General features: G+C 34.0%; 1 protein-coding gene across 4 annotated transcripts in view; it reads left to right on the top strand.

Annotated features, from left to right (window-relative positions):
- The window catches only part of Lama2 (laminin subunit alpha 2), a 630,868-nt gene that overhangs the window by 422,442 nt on the left and 185,585 nt on the right, over positions 1–22,841 (top strand). For all 4 annotated transcript variants that reach the window (XM_074074982.1, XM_074074980.1, XM_074074975.1 and 1 more), the window contains exons 22-28: positions 2,047–2,183; positions 11,838–12,074; positions 13,298–13,441; positions 14,125–14,304; positions 14,410–14,598; positions 14,681–14,814; positions 18,376–18,493. In XM_074074982.1, coding sequence (XP_073931083.1) covers positions 2,047–2,183; positions 11,838–12,074; positions 13,298–13,441; positions 14,125–14,304; positions 14,410–14,598; positions 14,681–14,814; positions 18,376–18,493 — 1,139 coding nt within the window. The remainder of the gene's footprint in view (positions 1–2,046; positions 2,184–11,837; positions 12,075–13,297; positions 13,442–14,124; positions 14,305–14,409; positions 14,599–14,680; positions 14,815–18,375; positions 18,494–22,841) is intronic.

Genomic DNA, 22,841 nt, shown 5'->3' with positions numbered 1-22,841 from the left:
CACTGATTTGGAATTGACCCTTATCTAACAGTTATGAGATTGAATCTTGCCTTTGCTTGCTAAGTTCATTGATTGAACCTTAGTGATAGTTCTATAATGTACTCCCAACACTGTGGTATGATTTCAAAGTGCTACTATTGACTATTGTACCAAATTTATGTGTGATCAGTAGGAATACTATTTCAAGTTACTTAAAGAACCACTGTCTTTCAGTCATTCTCAAGCATTGTAGATATGTTTTTATTATAAACCAGGCAATTTTAAGTTTCTATGGATGTAATAATTATAGCTCATCTAAACGAATGTTATTTAAAATTATGAAATGGTGATAATATTTAAAAAATGCAGACCTGGTAAACATTCTAAACTAGAGAAACAGAATAGAGAAAAGCACAAACAAGCAGGGTAACATTGTGACTGAGAGTATGGTTTGCTCCTAACAGCCTGGATTTATCTGGTAGCTCCATCAGTAACTGTTTTTGTGACCTTGATGGTATGATTTAGCCTTGCTTTCCTGCAGCAAAATGCATCCATTACATTAGAGTAATAATAGCATCCATGTCATAGGGTTTTCCAAGAATTATTTGAGTTAATACCTGTAAAATATTTAAAGAAATGTCTGACATATTAAATATTAATGTGTCTATCATAATTATTATTATCTTTATTCATATGACTAATTGCAATAAACATTGTGCTTTGGTTGGAGAAAATTAGTTAATTGCTTATATCTTCTTCCTGTTCAGTTCAGTGTTATATTTCCAGTGAAGATCTACTTAGAGAATTTCTATTTGCAAGTAATGATTCAAACTGTCCCGTGACATTTCTTAGCACATAAATCTAAATATAATGCTAACTATTTTTCTTCTTAATGAATGGCATATGTGAAATAAATCCTGTGTCTTAAAATTACTAACAACAATAATAATCACAAAAACAATAGCGATTGACATTCAGTGTTTATGTCAAGTATTGTGCTAAATATTTTACACAGCTGGTGTGAAATGCTGTGAGCAATGACTACAGTGATCCCTTCAAAGTGAACATAACCAAATGTTCTAAGTGTTTTCAATTAAAAAACAATGTATGCACATATGAATAAGTGAATAAAAATAAAAGAAAATAAAACTAGCACTTTTAAGAGGAAAAAAATAAAATAACTTAACATCATACAACCAATTGAAAGTTTTCTCATAACATTAGTCTTCCATTTGAATTCCAGTACTTAGTGTTTCATCTCTCATTTCCATTTCTTTGAAATTAAATACTGCAATGAAATATATTCTTAGTAGTTGTCTCGACTATAGATAACAAGAAGATGTATTCTTTGTCTTGGATGGCTTTGACTATCTTTGTAAGCCTTATTTTTTCAATTTTCAGAAAGTGTAATAGGTAGGGTATTTGAAATCTTCATATATCATTCATAGTGAAGAAAATGAAAATCTATTGAGAAGAAATATAGAAAGTAGTAAATAAAAATTCAAATATCTTTATAGAGAGACAGTTTCCATAATTCAACTATCTTTAAATATTTGCAGAACTGCAATATTATGTGTGTCATTTATAACAATATACATGATATATTGAATTTAAGAAGCCTATTAAGCTTATTAGTTTTCATTTAAAATCAGTATCATCATCAGGAAGGAAAAATTAATCTTTATAGCTGTAAAATATTGATTTACTTTAAACAAATAAACAAACAAAAATTTGAAACTTTACAGTATCTAGACATGAGATATTCCAGTTAAGAGAATTTGATAACACCAGTTTTTTCCTTTCTTATACTAAAGGAAAGCTAAAAATGTTTAACTTTGGATATTATTAAATGAAATACAGCATACATTGGTTGAATAACTCTTTGTGATATATACTGTACTATGGTATAAATTAGGAAAGAGGTAAGTCTTTATTTCTCAGGATAGTCAAAGATAGTACAGAAAATGGAAAACCAACATGGGTTAACACAATTTTAAAAACTCAACTTTTTATATCAAATTTTTACCATTTATTGACAATTCTTTGTTTCCACTCTTCCTTGTGAAGCTTGTGACTGTTCCTACCTGGGTAATAATTGCGATCCAAAGACCGGTCGATGCATTTGCCCTCCCAACACCATTGGAGAGAGGTGCTCTGCGTGTGCACCCAATACCTGGGGCCACAGCATTGTCACCGGTTGTAAGGTGAGTGAGTCACTTTTTTTAACTGAAAATTTTTGTAGAGATTTTTGTTTTAGTAGAGAGCTATAACTTGACATTTTGAAACCCATTATTATATCACAAAACAATAAAGAACTATCAGAGAGTGTATGCAGGTATCCTCGATTTTACTGTGGAAAAGATAATGAAAGACACATTTATTCTGCTCAATCTATGACAGCTGCAAAAACAGGGGAAGCAGAACAAAAAATTCTATAATAAAAATAGAAAACAGCTATAGCATTCTAGCTAGGCACAATAAGATATGTTTACAAAGTACAAGGAAATAAATTAATTAAGGGGATATGCCAAAAATCTATAGGAATTACCCCCATATTGACTAGGTTTTGGTTTTCAGGAAGTAGTTGAAAGGACTCCAGAATCATATTGAAAACCTTTATCTTGGAAAAGTCCTCTTTTTCCCCATGACAGGCAGGTCATAGAAAATGTCATGACCAGACTCAGGTTTAGAGAAATCTAGCACCATCAGGGAGGATAAGAACTTGTAAGACTGCTGAAGAAATACTGAGAGATAACCAGACAACGAACTTTGGTGAGGAGATTCTCTTAAGCTGACATGAATTCATTGATTTGGCAGAAGAGAAAAAGAAGTCTTAAGCACGACTCTCATGTCTTACTTTACAACAGAGTATATTATGATACTTACCACTCACTACTATAGAAACCAGGGGAGAAGGAGCAAGTTCAGGAAGGTGATGAGCTCAGGGCTTTTATCAGTTTTTTGGAGGATACTAATAAAATAAAATAAAATTCAGTTTGACCAGCAATGTGTCCTTTCTATCAACTCCCTCTCACCTCCCAAAACTATTGTTTTGCCTTCTAACCCAGTAAATTTGCCATTTCTACAACTTCATGTAAGTAGAATCACACTCTTTATTGCTGTTTTGTTGTCATCATTTTTTGGGGGAGTAAGAGCTTGGTTTGGCTTCCTTCACTTAATGTGATACTTTGGAAATTCATCTATCTTTTGCAAGCATCAGTAGTTTCTTCTTTTAAATTGCTTAATAATATTCCATTGTATGTAACACTATAACTAGTTTATCTATTTACATTTTATAGGCATTAAAGTCATTTCCAGTTTGGGGTTATGAATAATTTTTCTATGAACACTAGTATACAAGTCAAAAGCATATTTATAGATACATATTTTCATTTCTCTTCATAAGAACACTCCATATCTTTGTTAACATTTGAAATTCTGACCAGTTTTTAATTTTAAGCATTCTGTTAGGTGTGTATTCATGCTTTTTGCTGTTTTAAATTCCCAGTGACTTGGAAAATTTTTTAATTTATTTTTTGCCATTCATGTTTCCTCATTTGTGTTGTTTGTTTTCTTAATAAGGAAATGTAAGAACTCTATATATTCTGGATACAAGTCCCTTGACATATATATGTTTTTAACTATATTTCTTTGAGAATATAGCTTGATATTTACTTAGTATGATTATGTAATTTTCATAAACACTAGTTTTTATTATCTTTGTCTTTTTTGCTTCATGCTTTTATGTTCTATCTGAGAAACATGCATTTACCCAGGTCAAAATTCAAAGGTATTTCTCCTGTTTTATATTTTTTGCTCTTAAATTTAGGTCCCCATTCTATTTTAAATATCATTTTTATATGGTGTGAGATAATAGTCAAGGTTCATTTGTAAATTTTTTATCCAATTTTTCCAGCATTATTTGTTGGAAAGACTATTTTTCCCATGGAACTACTTTGGTCTCTGTCAGATCAGTTGGTCATACACATGTTCATTATGTGTATGGCTCTACTCTGTCTCACTCATCTAAGTGTCTATCATTATGAGAAAACTGTGCTGTCTTGATTACTGTAGCTGTATGGCAAGGAATGAAAGCAGGTATTATAATCTCTTCAACTTTATTCTTCATTTCCAGTATCTTTTGCATGCTTCAGATACTTCACATTTCCATATAAATTTTCAACACAGATTCCCGATTTCTTTACCAAAAAACATGTCTACTAGTATTTGATTAGGATTATATGGAGTCTATAGATTAATTTGGGAAGAATTGACATCTTAAGAATATTGAATCTTCCAGTGTATGACTAAAGCACAACCTTGCACTTATTTAAGTCTTTAACTCTCCTCAGCAATATTTTATAGTTTTGGTATGCAAACCTTGCATATATATTATTAAATTTATCATCACTTCATGTTTTTGATGCAAAGGTAAATGCTAGTCTTTGTTCCATTTCTGTTTTGAATTGTTAGTTTCTAGTAGAGAAAAACACAATTATTTTCATGTATTACCTTTCTACTCTGCATCCTGTTAAACGGATAGTTTAGTTGCTTTTGTGATAGATCCATTGAGAGTTTCTTTGTAGTTAATCATGTTATCTGCAAATACAATCATTCTTTTTCCTTTCCAATTTGTGTGACTCTTACTTCATTTTCTTCCCCTGCTGTGACATATTTACTAGAAGCAATAGAAGCAAACATCCTTGCCATATTCCTTATTATCAACTGAAGGTGTTCAGCCTTTTACAATTGAGAATGATGTTATGTGATGTATTTTACCCATAGATACCCCCTGTTGATTTGAGGATATTCCCTCACAACCCTAGTTTGCTAAGATTTTATCAAAACTTTATGCTTGTTACAAGCCTTGTCTGCATCTGTTAAGATAATTATGTCACTTCCTTTTAAGCTGTTAATATGGTGAATAATATTGTTTTTTCAATTGTTGATCCAACCTGGCAATATCAGATAAACTCTATTTGATCATGGGATTATTTTTTAACTGTGTTAGATTCTATTTGCCTTCACCTGTGTTTACAAGGGATATTGAAATAGTTTTTTTTTTTTCTTGTCATGTTGTTGTCTGGTACTGATATTGGGATACTGATAGCCTTATAAAATGGTTTGGAAAGTTTTCCTTTCTCATAATGTCCAAAGAAGTTTACACAAAGAAATAGAAGACAGAAATGCTTTAGAGAAACAAAAAACTGGTTTTATGCAAAAATCAATAGTTGATTTTGTTCTAGAAAGAATGATCAAAAAGAAGGAAGGAATAATTAAAATCATAAATAAAAGAGGGGATATCACTTATAGATATTAAGTAATAATGTAATAATATAAAAATGTATAAAATTTAACACTTATATGAAATAAACATTTATTTCTTTTGCTCACTTTAAATTTAATTTTTTCCTTGTTTTTAGCTTTTCAAATTATTATAACATGTACACTTGAAAATACATATATCCTGGAATTTTGGGATGAAATAGTTTATACAGATCAATTAGCCTTTATGACTTTGATGTCTACATGTTTTATCAATTGCTGAGAGTGTTGAACTATGACTGATTTACCATTCTTTTTTTGGTTCTCAGGCTTTTATTCATAGTTGCTGGGCAGTGGTAATAAAAGCATGCACACTTAGGATTGTTATATACTATTGAAAACTTGATGTCCTTATGATAAAATGTCCTTTTTTGTTCCTGGTAATGTTCTTTGCTCTGAAATGTACTTTTTTCTAATATTAATATAGTCATTTCAACTTTCTTTTCCTTGATGTTTGTGTGGTGTATATTTTTCCACACTTTTGTTTATTTCATCTCTAATATCTTAATATGTTTCATTTAGATAATGTATATTTAAATCTTTGCTGTTTGTTGCATCTTAGTACTTTGACTTTTAATTTGGAGTATTTAAATTATTTTCATTTAATGTAATTATCAGCATGATTGGATTAAATCTCCATTTTTTTTCTATTTACTTTTTGCTTGACCTATCTGTTCTTGTCCTGCCTTCTTTTGGATTGAATATTTTTATAAAATATTTTAATAATGTTCTCATCACTTCTCAATTACTAATTTTGCCTGCTTGTTTTATACCTGTGGTGTTTTTCTAGGAGTAAAATCTTTAACGTTCCAGAATTTTAGATGGCTTTACATTTAGCATAAGAATCATAAAACAGTAAATTTTCTCACGTTCCCACTCTTTATGCTAACATTGTCATATATTTTACTTTTTTATCCCATGATATAATCTTATGAATCTTGTTGTTTTGATTAAATAGTCAATTATCTTTTTTTGAGTTACTATGGTTTGAACTCAGGGCCTTGTAGTTATCTTTTTTAAATAAGAAAAAAAACTGTTTTTTTTTCTATTTGCACATGTATGTTTTAATACCAATTATTCTAAATCTTTTGTGTACATTCAAAATTTATTTCATATCATTTTTCTTCTTCCCTTAACTGATTTCTTAGTTTTTATTTTTACTATTTCTAGCATTTCAGGTCTGCTGACAATGAATCTTTCTTTTTTTGTTTGTTAAAAAAAGTATTCATTTTCCCTTCATTTTTCACAGGTATTTTTGCTGAGTAGATGATACAAAAACTGATCTTCAGCTATTTGGTCATGCTATTTTTGAGGTTCTCTAGAGTTTATTTTTCATGTGATTAATTGGATCTGTTGGTTCTGTGGGGTTATATTTTCAACAAATTTGGATTTTTTAAGCCATAATCCCTCTAATTGATTTTCAGTTCTCACCCTCGGTTACTCTTTCTGGGCTCATTACAAATGTTGAGTCACTTGATGCATTCTGACAGCTCCCTGAGGCTCTATTTTTGCATTCTTTTCCCCTACATTTTCATTTTTAATAGATTTTATTGTCAAGAATTCAAATACATGACTTTTTTCTACAGTGTCTACAGTCTTGTTAACCCAAATGAATATATTTTATTTCAAATATTGTATTTTTCATCTTTAAAATTCATTTTTTGATGTTTTTAAAGCTTTCTTCATTATATTCACTTTTGTCATTTATCTTTGAAAATATTTATAAGCACTTACATTTTAAGAGGAGTGTTAATTCCATCCTTTTTTGGGGAACTACTCATATTGGTTTATGAGTTGTATTTCCCTCATTCTTGACATGCCTAGTAATTTTTTTTGTATACTAGACATTGTACATTTTTCATTGTTGAGAATCAGATTTGTTGTATACCCTAAATGAATATTGAAATTTGTCTACCAAACAGTTTTGTTACTCATTGATCTTGTAGAATTTTTTAAAGCTTGCTTTTAAGTTTTAAGAGAGCTACAGAAAAACCTTAAGTCCAGAGGCCAGTTAGCCCCACCTCTCAGGGGTGACTGTTCTGAGAACACTACCCATGGCACTACCATATCTCTGCAGTCTGGGTAGAAGGAAAATGATTGTCCTGTCTAGTTTTTATGTTCTCAAATCACATGTCTAAATGAAGTCAGATGTCTGAACTTTTTTAAACAATCACCAAAACTCTTGGTCACTTCCAGGTCATTGATTTCTAGGAAAGTGTTCACATGTTTTACCACTCTTGAAAAGATGTGCTAACTCAGTGGAAACAACAGTCCACATCTTTACAGGTTTCTACCATGGGGCCAAATAGGCCACACTTGGTTAACTCAATGTGACTGATTAGAATGACACTCACCAATACAAAAAATAAAAATCTTTATTTATTGATTTTAAATTTAATAGACACAGTTCAGCTGTACTCTTACTTGGCTGTTTATTACATTTGGTACTTTAAGTATTGTTTCTTAGTTAGCTTTTTTAAAAACCTCCTCTCTTTTCAAGCTATTAAGTTTCAAAAACAGAAAAATAAACTCAGAAAAATTGTTTTCAGACATTGCACAGAAGTATAGTATTTTCTGAGGAAAGAAAAACAACTGAGGCTATGTATGGGGGCAGTTTCTAGGCTGCAACATACAGAGGAGAACAAGTAAAGTCCAGCACCATAGCTGAGTTGAGAGGCAAAGGGTTAAGCTTGGAGAAGCTGAAGCAGCTAAAATTTATGGAAGCAAATACAATATGTGTTCAAAAAGAAAGTCATTTGATAAAGAGTTCTTGAGCTGTGCAGAAAGATTTCAGTGAGTCTTTGACTGAATACTGATGAAATTCTACGTGGGTGGAGGGAATAAAGCACTGAAAAACTGTAGACTGAAAATAATTCCTAGACATCCTAGAAACCTTGGCATCTTTTATTGTTCATGGCATTATTAAATTCTATTTCCATAGAACTACTCATTGGAAAATAAAACAAAACAAAAATTCCTCAAGAATTTCAAAAATTTTGATTTCCTTGGGCTCATGAATAAGACATGAGAAAACTTTTGAGGGTTACATTCTACCTACAAAATCCTATGACATGGCCAAACTCTAATGAAACAATAATGTTGAGAATAGAATATGGGTCAAATCTCTACAAAACAATTATTTTTGGCATTATCACTTTTATTAAATAAACATTATATTAACTTTAGTTAATTGAAAAGCTTTTTGATTAATTTAAACCATGTTAAATACGAAAATTTCTGAACTGCAATACATTTTATCATTACAATAAATTAGAAAAAAGTTCACGTAGACCTCACAAATAATATATTTATAAGTATAGACTCTACTATTTTAAAAACTCGAGTGAGTATAATTTAAATAAACAGTGACTTGAGATTTACAGCTTCTCTTTCTTGGTGTCATAGATAAGTTCTCTGTGCCTAGTGTGATCACACACATCATTTGAGCTGTTATTGAAGCAGAATACAAAGCCTGCCATGTTTCACTAGCAGGAATAGTGAATAAATCCTTTATTGCTAAACAAACATTATATCTAATTATGATTTAAGTTTGATGTTGGCTACAGTGCTATCTAAACATATGGTTAATGGTCTCATTTATTCCCCACTATAACTTCCTGATTTGGATAGGTTCCAAGCTTTCTTTGTGTTGTCAACTATTCCTCTAGAATTAGTGCTGTGTTTTTATACAATTAATTGGTAGCAGACATTTCATATTTTTGTTATTTAAAGATAAGGGTGTCTCACAGAGCTTTCAGAATTTACTACATTCTTATGCTATATCATAATTTTATTTCTGATTATGGCTTATTTGTTGAAATGAACCAATATATACTCAACAAAATTGGCAAGAAAAATTATGAGTAAATAAATAAATCATCTTAATTTTGAGATTTCATTCTATCTCTGTTGTTCTATGAGGCTGAACTACTAGGTTTTGGCAGTGAGTTATTTCTCATGCCTTGGAAGCTACATGTATTGCTTGTAATACAATAAATAATCACATTTTGGACCTTAGGGTTTAAAATAACTTACTAGTGTGGGCCTTGCTGCACTGAAGAGATAGAAGAATATTTAATTTGACCAAGTCTAGTGGTACACCCCTGTAATATATGCTACTGGGGAGGTAGGGACTTGAGGATTACAGTTTGAGACCAGCCAAGCAAAGTTAGCATGAGAGCCTACTGGAAAAATAAACCATGAACAAAAGGACTGGAGGCATGGCTTAAGTGGTAGAGCACTTGCCTACCATGTGCTAGGTCTAGAGTTCAATCCTCAGTACTATACTTAAAACAAAGAAAAGTAACTTAACTATGAAGACACCAAAATAAGGCCTGGTTATTTTGATATCAAAATCTGTGAAGACTTTTCACCAAACATTTGGAAAGGAAAAGACGTTGGCTATTACATATCACATTCTAGAAAGAATAGTCTCATCAGTAAAGTATGGAATAACCTTGGGAGGGGTGGATGTAAGAATTAAGTTCAGCAATGAAATCGGAGCCAGACTTGGTTTCACATACAATCTGCCACAGAGCTAGAGCTCTGAAAAAAATAATAGGACTGGACCAAAAAAGTGAGGACACAGACAAAGTAAAAACAACATGTGTTGGCAAACTCAGACACAGAGAGAGATGATGCAACTTGGGTACCAAATCAGACCCCACACAGTTTATTTAAACAGGGAAAGCTGAATATAAAGAATTGTTTACTGGCAAAAGGTAGTTATTGAAAAGGATAAAAGAGCTATAAAGGATCCTGGAATAGCAGGTACAAAAGAGCAGCTACCACCTCTAAACTGAGACAGGGTAAACAGTAAAGAAGGTAACGGCTGGGAGAGGACACACACCTTCTCTGACCCCAACAAGGACAACATTCTCATGTCTTTGAAGAGGGTGTGGTTACCACAGGAACATAGCCTGCTAGTGGTGAAGTGTGGCCAGCTTGTGGACAAGTGCTGGTATATAAGACCTGTCTACCATCTTTGGAAGATGCAGACATAAAGGACCTACATAGAAACATTATCATAGTCAGACTGCATGATACAGACGGAAGCTATTTGAAAAGGAGACTATGGGGAAAGAGTAACCTGAAGGCACAGTGTGACTCTCTTGTCTCTGGGCTCCTGTGCTAAGTAATAAAATAATAAAACTAATGAAGAAAAAGAAGCCATATTGCAAATATCTTGGACACATCACTTTGGCCTCATATGGTCCTTCCAGAGTCCTCTGTTGACTAATCTTATCATTTCACCACCTGCCCATAAAGAAACATTTATAGTGTCTCATTACAGTGTCACAAAGCAGGATGGATTGGGAGTTCAGAGTCTCTGGTTGGTAACTGACACACCTGTCCTCTGAAAATGATTGGCTCAAAGATTCTAAATTACATGTTAGGTAACCACTTTTCACTGCCATTAAATTTCAAGATGGTCTGAGCTCTTGTAAATCAAGAGTCTTAAACTCTTAAAAGAAGAGGACAAAAAGAACTGGATGAGTAAAAATTAAAAATGAGTGATATGAAGTAAGGAAATTATTCAACAGAAGATAAACTGCAATAGTGTAATTAAAATATGCACTGGTGGTATGTATATAATATATATGTATCATAGAATTTTGACTGTAAAATGGGAGTTGCAAAATGGAGAACAAATTTGAGACATAAATACAGCAAGAAAGGTAACACAAAGAGAAACTTTAGAGAAGATATTCAGATTGGGTAGTCAGAAAGAGTGACCTACTTTAGGTCGATCCTAAAGAATAAAATTGATAAAATGATACAAAAATCAGACAAACATGAATAAATGGATTCAGATATAAGTTTAAAAATCCATTTATGTTCCTAAATTGAAAGAACTCACCATGTTTCAGTAAATAAATGAAAAAAAAACCAAATTTCTAAAAATTCTAGCAGAAATTTGCAGTACATAGTAAAGCGAAAATCAAGTGTAACCTAAGGTGAACAGCAACAACAAAAATAGCAAAGTACCTCATATCAGGGTTGTCTGCAAAACTAGACATTAAAAAAAAAAACCAAAAAGTCTATGTTGTTGCTCAGCTAAGGTGCTTCTCCTTATCTGTTCTCATAGCATTTTGTACTTCTCCCATGATACAGTGCCTACCCATTCCACAGTGCTATGTTTCCATGTTTACTGATCTCCCTCCACTAGACTTAAAGTATGTCTGCATAGAATTTAAACGGTACACTAATAACATGATAAGGCATGATGAGCTTGTCTAAAGTATTTGAAGGAGACCCATATTTAACTCCTCCCGATAATAAGAAACAGATTTTCTTTCTTATTCACATAGCATTATGGTTTCTGGGCAATCATATATTTTCCTAAATGCAGGAAGCAATTTTAATGGTTATGTTCACTGATGTGTCCCAAGGGATCAACCTAAAATAGTAAAAGCATATAATAAATATGTGATTAATACGTGTTTAATGAACCCTAGAAACATTAGGATTAAAATTTTAAGATGTTTCCTGTAAAGCTATGTTAATAGTTGCTGTTTTTCTCTCCTCCATAGGCTTGTAACTGCAGCACAGTGGGATCCTTGGATTTCCAATGCAATGTAAATACAGGCCAGTGCAATTGTCATCCAAAATTCTCTGGTGCAAAATGTACAGAGTGCAATCAAGGGCACTGGAACTACCCTCACTGCAGTCTCTGTGACTGCTTCCTGCCGGGGACAGATGCCACAACCTGCAATTCAGAGACTAAAAAATGTTCCTGTAGGGATCAAACTGGGCAGTGTACTTGTAAGGTATGTACTACTGAAATGCAGCAAAGAAAACTCTCATTCACTTGTGATTCCATTGCTCAGCTGTAACTTCATTCCATGTTCATTATTCCTGCTTCATTAAACTTCATAAACAAAAGCACTTTGCCAGTCACAGAGTTTTCACGGCTGTATGTTCGTTGGCATACAGATAAGCTCTGCTTTTCAAGAACTTATTTTCAACCCAAACCCAACTGTTTTTCTAGTTGGTAGAGATAATGCTTTTTCAGTTGTAAAGTGAAATTATTTTCCTTTATCTATTTCCTTTGCTTAAACAAGAATAATCTGTAGGGTGGGGTGGAAGATTGTTCATTTAAGCACCATCAGAGAAAATCACAGCAAAATAATAAAGCTTATAAAAAATCCATTTCTCTTAATGCTAATCTGCAGTCACTGTACACTGAAAAACATGTTTACTGCTGTGAAAGTTCAGTAAAATCTCATCACATATAAACACTGACTTTATAAACAGTGACTGTGTGCAAATTTCAGCCCTCATTAATATTGTTAAATGACATAGAAAAACAGCCAATTAAAAAGGATAAGAGAGATTTTTCCCCTTATATATTTCTGAAAAATTGGTCCCAGGATAAATGAAGCAAAAACTGTGTCAGAATTATCTTTTCAAGATAAAATGGTTTCTATAAAGAAAGCCAGAAGAAACAGACGGACAAAATCTGAGGAGTGGTTGTTAATAAAGTCTTGAGGATTTAGAAAAACGATAGTGTTTGCCATGGACTCCTGTCAAAACAAAGTACAATGCTGCACTATTACCCATTATAATCACAGCTATGTATTTACTACATGTGAAATTATGTGTATACATATTATAGCAATTATACAAACGTATAGGTTAATCTCCTGCCTGCTTTTTACCACTTGGCATAACACCACTGTCTAGGAATCAATGTTTTTATTTTGCTTTGGAAATTCTCATGAGTGTTTCATACTTCTCACTGAAGAACTGTAAGAAATGTGTCATTTTGATTTAAAGCACAATATATAGTACTGCATTTATAAATAAAGCACTTTTTAAAACCCACGAAATCCAGACAGTGAGGTTAACTGTAGGTGCCATCTGAGGTGTGACTCTAAAACTCAGTGTTCTCTTGTTTTACAAAGAAATGGGTTCCTAATATTTATTTTTAACTTGATTTCCCCCTTAACTTTGCTATGATTACCTCTGATAGACCCTCTTCTTTCTTCAGGTGAACGTGGAGGGCATCCACTGCGACAGGTGCCGACCTGGCAAATTTGGACTCGATGCCAGGAACCCACATGGCTGTAGCAACTGCTATTGCTTTGGCGTCATTCATCAGTGCTCTGAAGCAAAGGGGCTGATCCGTACATGGGTGAGTAGAAGCTGCTGAGCCATGAAATGGTCTAATGCTAGTCCCTGCAAGCATCTTTAGTTGGGCACTGAGAAGTCGTAAGAAACGCCAAAACATTTAAGTCACCTTCTCCCCTGTGCACAATCAGAAATGGTGCCATGTGCCATTAGGCAATGGGAATAAATGCTTTTTGAAAATTCTTCCTTAAATAGAGTTCATTTATTGTTGATAAGGAACTAGATGCCAAGTAAAAATCAGAAACATTGGCAGGGAGGCATTGTGTTTTGACATGGGATGTAGCTGCATTCTGAGGAAAAAGGGCAGCAGAGCATGAATGTTGAGATGAACTCACTCAACAATAGAAACCAAAACTTGTCGCATTTATGCCAACCAGGTTTGGGTGGTCATCCATTTTCCTGATGGGCACATGATCATTTTTACTTTAATTTTCCCTACTTTTGAGTTCTACTTTTATTAGTATAAAAGATTTCAATGTTCAGATACTGTGGTTTTCACCATGTAGAGTAGTTTAAAGGATTTCTCCCCTACCATACTCACCCACCATGTGCTAGTCCTCATTCTTCTCAGAACACATCAGCCAAATGGAGAGAGGCACTGCAGACAGATGTTCAGTCCATAACTTGACTTTAAAAGGAAACATGAGACTTCACCTCAGCTTTCAGCTGTATTTTGGCCCCACACAGGTGACCCTGACGGCTGAACAGACTGTTCTCCCTTTGGTGGACGAGGCACTGCAACATACAACTACTAAAGGCATTGCTTTTCAACATCCTGAGATTGTTGCAGACATGGATCGGGTCAGACAAGACCTTCATTTGGAACCTTTTTATTGGAAACTCCCAGAACAATTCGAAGGAAAGAAGGTAAGATGAACTCCGAAGTCCCATGAGAACAAACTAAAATGTGCTTTTGGAATGAGGCCATTTGGAGATTTACCTAAATCATCACTCTCATTTTTTTTTTGTCAGTTGATGGCCTATGGAGGCAAGCTCAAGTACACAATCTACTTTGAGGCTCGGGAAGAGACAGGCTTCTCTACGTATAAACCTCAAGTCATCATTCGAGGAGGGGCTCCTACTCATGCTAGAGTTATCATCAGGCATATGGCTGCACCTCTCATTGGCCAACTCACAAGGCATGAAATTGAAATGACAGAGGTAAAGTTACGAGTTGTTTGGGGCAAAGATGCCAACAGTTTTGCATTCAGTTTTGTCAGAGTGTTTCTTATCCTGTTAACAGAAAGAATGGAAATATTATGGTGATGATCCTCGAATCAGCAGAACCGTGACTCGTGAGGACTTCTTGGACGTACTATATGATATTCATTATATTCTTATCAAGGCTACTTATGGAAATATCATACGACAAAGCAGGTAAGCTAGGATAGGTCTTGTTCTTGGATCTGTAGAGAAGATTAGTAAGACATCAGGTAAGATTTAAAAGTGGCTGGTTTTGTATGTGTCATGATAAAAGGCAAGCCAAGGGTGACTTCTGAGCAGCGTGAAAGAAGTTACTGTCACTCACCAAAAAAGGAAACTAACACAAGAAGCAAAATGAAGAGGAAAATATTGAATTCACTACAGACATTTGAATGTAAGATGGAAGTCAAAAATTCAGGAAAATGTCTACTGTAAGTCAGTGCAATTAACTATAGTGCTATAAGTGTGTTACAAGATTACTGAGAAAGTGACTTCCTTCACATATCAGGGGAGGCAGGCAGGGTCAAGTTGATCCAGTCTCTTCCAACCATGAGCTTTCCCTCTGGTCACTCCAGTTGTAGCAAATAAGATAATCATCTACCCCTAAGTGTCATGATGTGAAACAGTTGAGAATCATAGTGCAAATTTTAAAAAAAGAAGAGAGACACAGAAGAACAGCAGTTATGCATGTGGTATTGTGGAAGCCAACCATGGGTTCCCTCAAGGAAGGATCCAGTGGTTTCACATGACGCAAAGAGGCCAATTAAAATGAGGCTTATTGAGACTGACACTTAAGACCACACTGATAACTCATAATACCAGTTTCTGCCTCGAGTCTCAGGCAGAGATAATCTCAAGGTCTTAAAGAACAAATGGGTCACAATGAACCTCATATTGTAAGTATGCACTATTATTTTCCATGATTATAAAAGGAAGGAATAACATAACGTCAAAAGTCAAGGGATGGGTATTTAATTTGAAGGAGAAGTGTGTATATTTATAGATTATGAGAAAGCAAAGAAAATATTTAAAATACAGAATGAAGAGAGTATAACGAGGAAGAAGGAGACTTTAACCACTCGAGCACGTGCGATCTGTTCTTCAGTAGAAGGAATTTACTTAATGAGATGAAATGAGAAATAACACATGTGTGGGTAACCATCATAGCACAGATATCATAGCATACCATAAATTAAGCTGGATTCAGCAGTTTCCTTTTCATGTGCTTTTCTATTATATTCTGTAAGAATATAGAATCAATATATGTTTTTAAAAATTAGTAAACCAGGTCAAGAAAACAAAATGAAAAATTATGAATCCTCTTATTGTTGAGCTAATGAATCTAAAAATCCCATATTTCAAGCATTTGTACTGTTTTAAACACATCATATAACAGAAAATCCTTTTATTTCATGCAGAAGAGTCATGGCTTTTTGACTGATTTAGAGTTTTGGTAAAGAGTAAATCAAGGAGCAAAATTCACTTTCTAATCTTTATTCCTTCAATGTCCTTATCATATTCCTCACTGTAGCATTATTTTTATATGAAATAATAAAAACTATGTACTGAAAAATGCTGTCAGCTATATTATTAATTATTTTAGAATAACAAATGTATATTATGTGGTAGAAGCCACAGCAGATTTGCATATCATAGATATTCAAATACATTATTATGCAAATTCTTCTTAGCTACAGTAAGAGTTTGGTAGTTCATAGCACATTTTGTTAGTGGAATTGATAGAAAGAATGTTGTCACTCATTTTTCATTATATCTTCTTTGCCTCTCTCACTAATTTCACCCTCCTACGCTGACACTTTGTCATTTTTCCCATATGTTTCTTCCTTTTGGCACTCTTTCACATACCGCACTAAATGAAATCCTTTGGTTTAAGTGACCATTTTCTGAAACAAAAAAATTCATTTTTTCTAAACCACAAAAACTGGAGTCATAGTCTACCAATAAGAACAAATAAGGCAGATCATCAACACTTGATTTTATGACAGTGGAATTATGACAAAGATTTTAAAATGTTTGACTGTTCTCCCCCAAATGTGGCTTGACCCCAAATTCTTTATTACGGTGCAGATTTTAACAAATCTTCGAAGCAGAGTTTGAGAACTATACATGTGGTTTGGAATTCAGAGTTTGTCCAAGGCTAGCATTTTCATTTTTCTTTGTTTTTGTCCTCTTTTACCTTTGTCTGAAAGAAGTAACTTCTACAATTCAATATTCATTTAAGTAGAAGCCATATTTCTGGTGCAAGCAAAACTTTGCTCAGCTAACCATCCCACCCCTCCACCTTCCCATCCTCCTGGTACTCTTTAGAGTTCTCTGACAAAAATTATGCATTGCAGAAGTATCTGTTATTGCCACCATTCAAGAGTCATTTACATTTCAAACAGTTGCTGATCTGTTTTGTGCATGAGGGAGAAGGCAAGATGATGCTCGCTGTTTCTATGGCTGTAAAATACCATGGAGGTCTCAGTAGCAAGAGGGCTTGTCAACAAACACAAAGCTACCACTTTGGCTCCCACAGGGTCCTGAGGGAGCAGAAGAATGGGGTCTTTCTTATCAGAGAGGAGTGGCCTGTTCACAGCTCATTATCACTATGTGTACTCTAAGGAAGGGAGAGTGAACCCAATGTCAGCAGAAAGTATGTTTTGTAAAGCCTGGATGATCTTCCTGGTGCAGATTACAGTGGTAGTGAAACTAGAACGTGCATTCTTAATTCAATAAAACTTACCTCTGCTTGCTATAAAGTTTATGATTCAACCTCATTAAACGATTGGAGGTGACTTTTATCAAAACAAAACTATTCATGTCTCATTTTAAAGTTTATTTGCAGAACATTTCATGTTGCCAGTTAGTCAGTCATGAAATAACCTCAGTTTATGGACTGCATATATTTTAATGTATAATTTCAAATTAATGAAAGAGTATCCGTTTCACTGTGAATATTCTTTTTCAATCATAAAGGACTCTTCCGCCAATAGGAAGGGTGAGTTAAGTTACTTGAGGAATTTAATAATGTTAGTAGAATATTAATTTGAAAGGCTCTTTAGCTTCAGAAAGATCAATATTATTAGATCACGCTCAGTCAGTGTATCCTAGGTGGCTTTCTATAGTTCTTGAAAGGTCATTCAGAGACTCAAGAGGAAGAAATTAAGGATTGTAGTAAATTAAAAACAGCCTCACTAATGACTACAGGAGATATTCTAATGGAGTGACCTTGAGTTGTCTGTTTGGGAGAACATAAATGTCTAATTAATTGGCCATGTCTATTGGAAGCCACTCACATTTTAAAAAGTGGAGGAAAATCATTATAATAACTTCTCCACAGGATAGCAGACATTCAGTTCACTAAACTCTTTATGATTTGTGTGGGTATTTTGCTAATTTGTAGTCTCAATCTTGGAGAAAGCAAAAATATGGTTGTAAAATGTGACACGTGAGCCCCCTGAAACTTACGCAGCCTCAAAACGATATAGTTATTAGTTTCGATTTAATCTTTCCACAATATGCTCATATGTCAAAATAGCATGTTTTTATTTGGATTAATATATACAATTATTATTTGTCAATTACAAATTATTATTCATCCTTTTTTTGTTAATAATAGAACATACTTGAGGTTGATGAAGATCCTAGAGGATTCTTCTTGTGGTGTTGAGTGTTTGCCAAGTGATCTTAACTGGTTGGTGTCATCATCTCATAAGTGTTTGCTGTTTGCAGGATTTCTGAAATCTCCATGGAGGTAGCTGAACTAGGACACATAACAGCAACAACTCCTCCAGCTCACTTGATAGAAAAATGTGACTGTCCCCCGGGCTACTCTGGCTTATCCTGTGAGGTAAGCTAACTGCTGCTAGCCCTAACCTCAACTCATTTCAGGAGTCAAACGGAAATACTCCCAGCAGCACCTTTGCTATGTTCAGTGTGACTTTCATACACATTCTTAATCTATTTGATTTCACAATGTGAGAGAGGAGGCACAGTAACAAGAAGACGATGTTATTGTTACCTCGTGATATGAATCCCAACAGAAAGGCAACATCTGATGAATATTAAAAGATTTTTTAAAATATGGAACAACCAGGAAATGACAATATTTTCAAGAGAATCATCTATTATTATACCTGATCTATTTTCTTGGCACCATTTCTGAACAGTTAGAGGCATTTAAATTGCTGTGATTATGACACACGATTATATTGAGTTTTGAAAGTGTTTTTATATAGAACATGAAAAAAAACTTATGCAGTAAGTACCAGGTTGTTCTGTAACATAAGCTTCTCAGAAGGACGTAAGTTTATTCCAACAGTGCTACCATCTTTCAGTCATTATATTTTTAAAACTGCTGGTTTTAACTTTCTGGAATATTCCTTTGAGGATCTTCAGACCTGGCAAATTTTCCAGGGCTTCATCTTCTGTAGTCAACTCAATTTCTATGAGTATCAACTATTAATAGGAATAGGATAATATTGAGAAAGTGTAATGAATGAAGACCTGTCCTAGGTTTAAACCTCAACTTTACCATATACTAGGACTAAGACCTTGGTCAGGCTGTTAAGCTCTTTACACTGGAAAGGGTAAATACCCAAGTCCTTGAGCAGCTGCCACTGTATCGAGCCCTATTTGCAGACTTCAAGTCTAACATCTGACCAGGCAGGGGCCTCTGGGACCTGCTGCAACCTAATGACAATCCAGATTCCTTCTCATTAGTCACACTGGTTAGTGTCCATGGCCCAGCAATCAGATATTATCAATATCTCCCACTCCATAGCCTAAGAATCTTAAGAAGACTGTGCTATGAGCCTTAAGGACTCATGACAGGGCCTGGCACACAGTCAGTGTTAGTTGTTGGGGCTTATATTGTTATTAGTGTAATAACTAGCTACATATCCATGTGCTGACTTACTTATGAATAAGTTTATACATCTTACTTTGTAGATAGGATTTAGGAAGTTTTGTGAAACATGGCATGTGAGCTCAATGATGATACTAGTTCAAAACTAAAGTACAACTTGAAAATATTGAACCTAAGTTTCCTGAGATGTGGCATGGCCTAATGAAAAGAAAAATAAACTTGATTTTGGTGAATCCTAACTGTTTGGACAGGGCATTTGCTCTTGCTTGTTGCTGAATCCCTGGTCTTACCTATGGAACCATCATGAGGATTAATTTAGGTAAAAAGATATGTAGGAAAGTCCCTACCACTCCACATTGTTTAGAGAACAATTACATAGGGTAACTCAAATATCTGTGAAGCATCTTTGAAAGGATTTTATAGCTTTTTTTGCTTCTGCTCTCAGGGTAATATTCATTTAAATATATCATTTTTACTTAATATGTAATGAAATAATCCATCTCATTATTAAATCATATCCCCTACAGACATCTATTTTATACATTTCATACACACCAGTAACTGTATGTATGCATATATGTACACATTTATATACACAACCCTTCTAAATCTGCACAAGCACATACAGTGCATGGGTGAAAAATGAACTGATGCACATATAATATGCCAACTTTCCAGTGAGCAGAGAACATTTCAAAAGGACAGAAAGAAGTTGATAGTTTTCTGGACAAGAGATGAAATTTTACTTATCCCAAGGAGTGTATGGCTATACTGCTGACTAACTGTGTGACATTGGTCTGTTCCCTTAATTGCTATAGGTCATAGTTACTATATTGTTATCCAGTCTACAAAATGACAGGTTGGCTTTTGAAGTTCTGAAATTCTCTGATTCAGCAATATTTTCCTGTAGAAGATATTCAGTTAGTAGTTAAGGTTGACCTTTAGATATCTTGAAGAGAAAGTTATTACTGCTCTGTTCTTCTGCATTTACTTAAAACAAAACTGTTCACTTAATGACAAAAATGTCAATATAGAATAAAATTCTTTTAATGCAATCCACATTCTATTGCATATTTTAGATATTAAAAATGCTTCTTAATGTGACCAATAGACTTTCCAAATAGCATATTCTAAAATATACTTTTGCATTAATTTTTATCAATTTCTACTTATATGAAAATATAAAATAGCACAAATAAAGCAAAGGATAAATAAGGAAATCAAGAAAGACTAGGAATATATAAATAATCATCTCTACTTGTGACTTTGCCTATGTCCTGTGAATTTCACTTAAACCCCTATTAACAGACAATAATTACAGTAATGTCTTAGAGAGATTATGGAGATAAAAGCTTATCTCTCATAATAGGGTGCCTGAGGTGTTCTCCACAACCCATTGCCTCTAATCCACTAGATATCTTATTTATAATTCATCTTGATTCTAAAGTGTAATTACCCAGGCATAAAAACCTGATCATTAAAACAAGAACTAAGGACAGTTTTGAAATAATACATGCCATTCCAGTTACATATGTTTTGGGTCATGAATGCACAAAACAATTTGTTTACAATATTTTCACCAAATACATGGTATTCTAGAGCCATCTGTAATTATAGCCTATTCATTTCATGGTTTTGCTCAAAACGTGAATTCAGGTAGACAAAATTAAGTATTGGTTGCCACTAAAATATAGCCAATTATAGAGACACTCAGCCTTTGTCCATTACTGTAGAGTTATAACACTGCAGTTCATTAAAAATTTTAGCTTTCAAAATGCCTAATTATTGCAATTTATGATTTGAAATAAAGTCAAGTAAAGGACACTGTTTTCTCACTAGATTTGTTGTTGTCAGACCCATTGAATTTATACTACTTAATCTGTTCTTCTGGTTGGGTTAGGTTTAGGTCACTGCCTAAATAAACACAAACTCAGTTTATGCAAATACCATTCATATTTTTTTCTTTCTTAAAAATAGAAAATATTCAGCATTGAATATGGTTTTTCTGTAATAATATATTAGAAATCAGAAATTTCCAATTTTCTCCAGGTCATGCTTGATAGTTCCAGCTTCTTAACTCCACTTCCCAAGTTTTAATGGGGCTTCTAGCTCACATTCAGTGGCTTTAACTACTGGATCGCCACTCAGATTCTGTCATTTGGCTGATTTTTTTAAACCTCTAATTTTTTCCTACTGTCAAGTCATAAAGCCCAAAAAGAAGAATGCGGGAATAGAGTTGTCTCCTTACACCTGCAAACCGTTTAACATACCCTTTATTACTTCAGTTGCACATGGGAGACCCAAAAACTCTGTTTCCATGTACAGTCATGTGGTGCTTAATGATGGAAACAAATTCTAAGAACTGTGTCATTAGGGATTTTCATCATATGCAAGCATCATAGAGTACTTACACAAGAACGGCAGTTAAGATATCATATGCAAACATAGAGGAATGTGTCATACATTGTGATTTTCCTTCTCAGCATAATTTTGAATAATCATGATTGCCTTTATTTTTAGTTTATCCTCAACAATGACACATCTAAATTTTATCTGTGATGAAGGCACCTATATTGATTTATTGCATGTCAAACATCAGTTATGTATGTCAGTTAATCCTCACAACATCTGTACACAAAAACTTACTTTTTGTAAGTTACTTACTTACTGTTTTCTGCACAACCTCATGCACATCCCCTAATAGTGTAGTGCCATCATCACTGAGTATGATTTATTATCTCCATCTTATAGAGGAAGAGGTTGAGGTTAAGGAACTTGCCCACAGTCACGTATCTAGGCAGCACCAGAACTGCAATTTCAACCCACATAAACCTGTTTTTCCAAAAAGCAGACAAACTTACACTCAAGTATTATGGTACACAAGATCCTTGTGTTCCAAGCAAGGAAGCTGAGGCCTGCAGTGTTCAAACCCTGCACACATCGGATGTAGCAAGTGGTAGAACAAAATCCTATTTGCCTGGTTGTGAAGTCCATGCAAAAATGCAAGACAGAGGGTTTTTGCTGGCTCTGGCACAAGTGTCTGTTTTTATTGTTGACCTTGAGGGAAGAAAGGAGTGTGTTGTGCAACTCTGAGGTTTGTGGCTTTCCATTCTTGTGTTTCATTCTCTTCTCTCTACCCTCCCACATTTTTGTACAAATTTCATTCTAATGTTTTGAAAAGACATCATGTCATGAAAGTAAATGTGGATGGAGAACAGAAGAAAATTGAGTTACGCATGATTTCAGGACATGGAAAGAGAACTTTGGGAAAGTTTGAGTTAGAGGGAATAGAATGGATAAAATTAATTCAGAAAAGGCTTATTTATTTGCT

This window comes from Castor canadensis, chromosome 1 (genome assembly GCF_047511655.1).
Source record: "Castor canadensis chromosome 1, mCasCan1.hap1v2, whole genome shotgun sequence".
Lineage (NCBI taxonomy): Eukaryota > Metazoa > Chordata > Mammalia > Rodentia > Castoridae > Castor > Castor canadensis.
Note: the sequence above shows the minus strand (reverse complement) of the source record. Positions and strands in the feature narration are given on the sequence as shown.